This window comes from Notothenia coriiceps, unplaced genomic scaffold (genome assembly GCF_000735185.1).
Source record: "Notothenia coriiceps isolate Sejong01 unplaced genomic scaffold, NC01 NC01_scaffold00020182, whole genome shotgun sequence".
NCBI classification, from domain to species: Eukaryota; Metazoa; Chordata; class Actinopteri; order Perciformes; family Nototheniidae; genus Notothenia; species Notothenia coriiceps.
In genome coordinates, this window is record NW_011352883.1 from 1 (window position 1) to 7232 (window position 7232).

The window sequence follows — 7232 nt, forward strand, 5'->3', positions numbered from 1 at the left end:
GTTTACCTGTGTCGTTATCTGGTCAAAAGTGGTCTTCAATGGCATTAAAAACGATCAAAACGATGCTGAAGTTAATCCATAGGTTAATCCAATGTGTCTGTGTAACTTTGAATGATTTCTGATAATCCATGAGCAATAAATCTGCTTTTCGGTTTTGAGATGTCAGACCTAGAGACAGCTTCACTCGGGAGCAAAACTGCGTGCGCGAAGCCCCCACCTTTTTGTTTTACCATGGGTGTGTGTGGGGAGATTCCCCTTCGATTATATTGGCTCTAACGGTCAGAAAGAGATGTCAATCACCAAAATCGACCAATGGGTTCCAGAGAAACGGTAAAACCCCCATTTCCACCCAAATCACCTCAGAGGTGGAGTTTTCTTTGTTAAACCTCTCTAAAAAGATCAAATGTCACTTGTTTTGCATCAATCTTGATACAGGGTACTTATATGTTGTACTTTGGATTCCTAAAGCTTTTAGTCTATCTTACCATCATCCAAGGGTAGTTTTCACTGTAAGTACAAAATAATGTTTGGACGGACACTATAATTTACAGTTTTTTACTATGTTCAATCTGGATTTTCTTTAAAATAAAAAACATCTATATTGATTCTGACTTTTCTACATCCAACTCACAGGTTTATCATTACTTTGAGAAAAAATATTATTAATTTAACCCTTTTAGAAGGGAAGATATGGTCATTTGTTCTGGGAATGTCATTTTCGAGCCTGAGACCTGAAAAACAGGCTCAGGACTAAACTGGTGGGCTATTGCATAATAATACAATTTAAAAAACTGGCACATGTATTTTCTTTAAAGTCATGTGACATACAATGACATTTTTTTATTCCACACCTGTCCAAAGATGTAACCAAACAATACAATCAAATATTGTAAATAAATAATTAATGAAAGCTCAGTTGAATTGAAAATAACAGGAATTTGATTTGGAAACGCTGCATTGAAGACAGATTATATTAATTTGTTGTGATCATATGATGCAATAAACTCAAATGGTTGAGTTTTATTGTTCACATATGGCTATATGAGGGATATGTAGATTAGCCTGAAATGCAAAACAAATCACTTTCATGTGCAGTACATGTTGACGACTCAAGTCACTCCCATCCTGTGTTATGTCCGAATTCCCTTTTGTGTGCTATTGGGACTAAATCGACAGACTCCAGTACTTTATACAGTCACAATGTTTGTTTAGAGCTTGTGCTGCCCTCAATATGTTTGAGCGCCTGTTGACATTTGTGTATTTGTGTAAAGTTGGCCAACTGTCACTGAAAACAGACCTAAAATATAAGTTTTATTGACTTATTTACAATATACTCACATGATACATGTGATACATGTGATACATGTGATACACATGATACATCACACTCACATGACCCCCCTCTGAACCAACATCCTCCTGACTGCTTTTCTGTTTTTGTTTTGTTTTTGTTTTTGTTTGTGTTTTTGTTCTTGTTTTGTTTGTCGACCTGACTCATAATGTAAAGCGTCTTTGGGTCTAGAAAAGCGCTATATAAATCCCATTTATTATTATTATTATTATGATTCCCTCTGATATTATTGCAGATATGTTATAAGCTAGCTAGCTAACGTAGCTAACCTAGTCCCTTGAAGTATACTAACAAAACGCTTATAATTAAGCAACGGAGTCTGCCAACAGTAACAGTTTGCCGTCCAGTTGGTGAATGCTTTCTAAGTGAAGATGTGTCTTCATTTGCATGTATTTTGTCACATTTTCATTTTTCAATTTGCATTGTGGTCATTTTAGCGCGTCAACAACTGTCGGCCACCATATAATTATGTAAGCCATGTGCTTCCCTTACTTTCTAAACATGACTTACTGTAGCTACTGGTTGCAAGTCTCTAAAAGGTGTAACCACCATTGTCCCCTTCTTAAAAACACGAAATAACACTGAAAAATGTAATAATGAAAACGCCAATTTGTGGGGGAAACTTCTGAGGCAATCGGAAACAGAACTCAGAGAGGCACGAAGAGAGATGGAGCTTTGATGGAAAACACTGGTGGTTTATTTGGACTTACGGCCGGAGAATTCACAAGACAGGTGGTGTGTCACGAGTTGACACAGCGGTTGCCAAACCAATTCTGAAGAACTCTTCTGTTGCTCAAGGTTTTAACTAGTTCGGAGTGTAATAATCAACATTCTTTATCAGTGAGACTAAACAACTATGGACCCTGAATCTAACTAGAGCTCTCGTCCATAGGAAAGAATGTGCGCCAGGGAGCCTACGTCCCTGAACAGTAAACTACCTCATGGGGGCTTGTGCTCTGTCATAGACTAGCAACAACAATGCGCCCAAGCTTCTCCTCCTTAAGAGAGATAGCAGCAATACCCGTAGAACTATGCCATGGGAAAGGAGACAGTAAAGAGAGAAAATTATGAACTGGGTCGAAGGTTGAATACCTAAGCAAATTATTCCATAACAAATGTAAGATTATTTCCAAGGTTATGGTTATGACTCATGCGTCACTTATGGTGGCAGAGATGATTAAAACCAGCAGGATGTTCCCTGTCTCTGATCACATTACAGCTTTATCCCCTTTTTGTATTCCTACTCAAATGGCAGAACTGCTTTAAAACACAGCGATGGCACATAACAGTTTCTAAAAGTAGTGGGAGAATTCCTTTAGTGCTGCACCCCTCAGAGTAATCTGCTGTAGAATAGAGATATATGCCTGCGTCCTTCACCATGTTGTCAATAAAGTAGAGTGTGGGTGGTGTGAGTGATGGATGGATGGAGAGAAGTGTATGCTGGTGGGGATGCGTGGGTCTCCTTGTTTGTGTGCAGGTGTGTGCGTGCACATGTGATGGAGGAGGTTGAGGCAGTAAATAATTACTGCAGTGATTGACAGGTCGGGTTGGGTGAGGACGATAGGACCCCTCGTTATCCACATCTATCCTGAGCGCCATGTTTCTATTACAATGTCAGATGTGCAGCCTATTAGTGCCACTTATTCAGACATGTTCCCTTCAGGGACTCAGCATTGCCCCTTACTATGGCAACAACTATTTCCATTGCTTTGGTTAAGTTGAGGGATGTGTCTAAAACCTGATTTTGGAGTGTGTTTGGGAAGATTCAACTAAAACAGACAACTTCTCAACGGTCTTCATTTTTGTTCTGTCTGGATTTCAGAGACGTGTAAGGATATAATTACAGATAGCACTTAGCGAGGAGTAAGAAAAATGCAGCCGAGTCTGCTGCCTGACTGTCAGCTAGAAAGGAATAAACACACCATTTGCATTTTACTGCGCTTGTACTGAGAAGATTGCTGCCTTGATACACAAAATGCACTTTCTGATGAGAGCTCTGGGTATGCTTTTTCATCTGCAACGGAAGACTAAACTGTTATGGGAGAAGTAAATATAAAAAAGCACTGAGAGGGTAGAGATGAGATTTTAACCTGTGTGTGTGTGTGTGTGTGTGTGTGTGTGTGTGTGTGTGTGTGTGTGTGTGTGTGTGTGTGTGTGTGTGTGTGTGTGTCAGGTTGCAGGGATTAAAGGGATGTTGATTGCAAACAAGAGGCAAGACAACCAGGTGAAGACCTTCATGACCTACAACAAGGGCCGGGACTGGAGGCTCCTGCAGGCTCCTGCCACTGACCTGGATGGAAACGACATTCACTGCATACTGGTGAGGGATGCACGTTCAATTGTTTCTACAAAGACATATAAGAAACATTTGACTATATCATTTTAAATAATTGTTACATTACCCTTATTAATGGATTATCGGTAGCACTTTGCTTGCTATCAGCCATGTCTTTAATTTCTTTAATTTTCTGAGGTCATGGTTGTCCCAGCAAGTGCTGGGACAATGTTATGGTACGTAGTGACCATTAAGAATATGTTATGCACAGGGGATTGTATTTAATAAGAAGCTATTGTATGTAAATGTGGTATTGTCATATTATTATTAACCCAGACCCATTCTGTCGGTTTGGGATTCAAACTGCTAGCTCTGTAGTTTATCATGAAAATCCTCCCATGAATTGTTCTTCCTTTGGAAAAGAACTGCAAGTCGTATGGACTAAATCCATTGATTACCAATGGGATATAAAGTAACCATATACATGGTTTACTTTAACATGTAGTGAGTGAGATGTTGTTATTCATTAGCTGGTCTAGAAACTAAGGATAACATTTCAATGTCCGTTTCTTTTTGTAGTTGAAATGTGTTTGTACATTGTCTTATTGGAAGGTGGTATTGAATTGGTAATACTGAAGACCCTTTCAATTATAAAACGTTTCATATAATAAACCAGCTGATTTAAAATAACATATTTTAATTCATTTTTCGAAGAGGTCAGTTTTGTTAAAACTAATAGCATATAAATAGTTTAGCCTATTTGAAACTACAAAACGAATGCACAAGCACTATTTGAAGCAAATTAACCTGCATACTCTTATTGTAAGTCGCTTTGAATACAACAAGTGCTACATAAAATGTAAAGTACTTCAACATTCTGTGGCAAACCTTATAGTATTGTTTAGTAAGAATACATTTTGTAATTACACTTTGGAAATGGCAAGTTCATTTACAAAGAGTTCTGCACAAGGAAGGGGCAGCTCAGGGGGTAAATAGTCGTCCAACAAATCCCCTGCAGTCATGTGTCCTTGTGCAACAAACTTATGGGTAATTGCTGACTTTCTTATACTAATACTACTATAATGCATGTCCATTCTGTCCGTCCATTAAGTATAATTGCACTGGTAATACAAAACACTCAACATTTGAAATGATAAAAGCCATATATTTTAGATGAAAAGTTATAGTTTGATTTTCCAGTCAGCTGCTAGACCCAAAACTTCTGTGACCCCTGCATGCCCTCTCACTTAAGTATACCTGTCTCAGTGATTCTTCAAGCTACACTGGGCACAGTGCCTGCAGGGCCTCCACTTCTTACACAGGAAAATATTTTGAGGATCACAGAGCTTTTTTCTTCATGTCACATCATAAGAGAAATTCTATAATAGTTCATTGTTACCTTTTCTCTGCAATATACTGTGGAAAACCTGATATGAGTATTAATTATAGGTGTTACGTAACATGTGATTTAGCTGACTCTTATCCAAATGGTCAGGCCATTTTGGCGTCAGGCCCTGCTGAGCATCTCTTATAGGAATGAACGAAGAGGGTCCCGCTCCAAAAGCTCTTTCCAACAGACCTCAAAATGTGTTTTGGGGTCGACATGACTGTTTTTGATCGGGCAAATCACAAATTCTTCAATACAGTAAATGTGCCATTGGAAACATTTCCGGGGGTTGACAATCTTGCCCTTTTAAAAGGTTGACTTGGGATCGAACAACCTACCCTCTGATTTTTCATTTACCCCCTGAACCACAGCCACCCAATGATACAAATGATAAACTCTCACTAATTGTGCTTTAAAAACAAGTCAGTTCAGATGCCATGCTGTATTTGTTGGCAGCATCTCGTCTCCCTTTAACTAAAACTCACAGCATGACTGCTGAGAGACATTAGTGGGAGATCGTGTTGTTTAAGAGGTGATGTCTGGCCCGTGCGGTGTGGCTTACCAGTTCCCTGTGATTGGGCATTCATGTGAAATTTTAATTACTGCTGTTGATTCCTTTTGATGACCCTGTTCAGTCCCATCGCCCTTGATGTCCTTACACCAGTGACATAATGTCTGCTGCAAAGATGAAGGCGGACACGCTTTTTTCTGCTCTGTGAACAAATGTAATTGTCTTCTGTTGTGTGCATGCCCTAGAGACTTTGCATCGTACTTTAATGCAAATTCCGTAGCTCTTTGTTTTAATGATAAAACAAATGCAATTAGCAGAACTGTATGAAGCCACATTCCTTTCTTTTTGGGAGACTAATGCATCTGGCTTGTTTTGTGATGGTTCCATTCCAAACCTTTCTTTTGACCCTCTCTGTATTATGATTCTTTGTGAAAATAGGATTAATTCATATCATATAAACTCTAAATCTAGACAAGGTAAAAGGGATTTTCCAATGAGATGCAAATGTAAATGCACTATTTTGACAATTTGGTTAATATATGTATTACATCTTAAACTTAACATATGTATTCCTCTTTTGCTGCAGCCTTTCTGTTCACTCAATCTACAGCTGCAAACATCAGAGAACCCTTACCTGTCAGGAACAATCTCCACCAAGAGTTCTGCACCGGGGATTATAGTCGCCACAGGTAAGAAAAAAGACTTAACACAATTACATTTTGAAGCCATTTAACATATAGTCTTTCTACTGATGCAACTTGTTTGTGATTGTTGTTTGTTTGCCGAGGTTACGTATTGTAACCCTAGTTCTAAAAACACAGGGATATGCTATTCTAGACCTTCCAAGGTAAATGTATATAAATGCAGCCTGCTCATCAGGACGAGCCTACCCTGAATCCATTGATTCCCATGACATTGTGTCATTGTTTCCCTGACTAACCATCGGATTTGGGCTCAATGTAGATACAAACATGCACACTTTACTTTGCTTAATTGTTTTTGATGTATTAGCAAATATCTACAGAACCTACCATACAGAATTAGTTTTTGCAGCCAGTCAATTGACAGCAGATATTTTCACCCAATAAGGGGCACGGCAAGAACGTTGAGGGACAAGTACTGATGGGTTGCTCTCATCTCAATCAATCAATCAATGTTTATTTATATAGCCCAATATCACAAATGTTACATTTTTCTCAGTGGACTTCACAGTTTGTACAGAATATCAGTATGACAATACGACACCCTCTGTCCTTAGACCCTCACATCGTACAAGGAAAAACTTCCAGAGAAAACCCACAGTTTAAAGGGGAACATGGGAGAAACCTCAGGGAGAGCAACAGAGGAGGGATCCCTCTCCCAGGACGGACAGACGTGCAATAGATGCCATGTGTAAATCAAAAAGATAATACATTTACAATATATAGCCCAAATGTTTGGAAATGCATGTGTCTATAATAAGAAGATGAATCCACGAGGATGTCAGCAATCTTGTGGGAGCCATCAGGGAAGTAGTATGATGAGAGTCAGTCAGGACCGCAGAGACAGGTTTAGCCACGACTCGAAGTCCAGGACTCAGGGCTCAGGATCCAGGACTCAGGATCCCAGCGTAGATAGACACCAAAAAGAAATTTGGGGGAAGCTGGGTTACTCTGAACATGAGAGTACACAGGTTCAGACAGAGAGAAGGAAGAAGTAAGGTGCCCCC

At 39.2% G+C, this 7232-nt stretch overlaps 1 protein-coding gene across 1 annotated transcript; it reads left to right on the plus strand.

The window, feature by feature from the left end:
* Positions 1 to 3520: 3520 nt before the first annotated feature.
* LOC104952559 (VPS10 domain-containing receptor SorCS1-like) lies at positions 3521 to 6213 on the plus strand (the record flags this gene model as incomplete). Its single annotated transcript, XM_010779395.1, has 2 exons — positions 3521 to 3671; positions 6111 to 6213. Coding segments are annotated over exons 1-2 (232 nt in total), but the record flags the coding sequence as incomplete, so codon positions are not given.
* Between the last annotated feature and the right edge of the window lie 1019 nt (positions 6214 to 7232).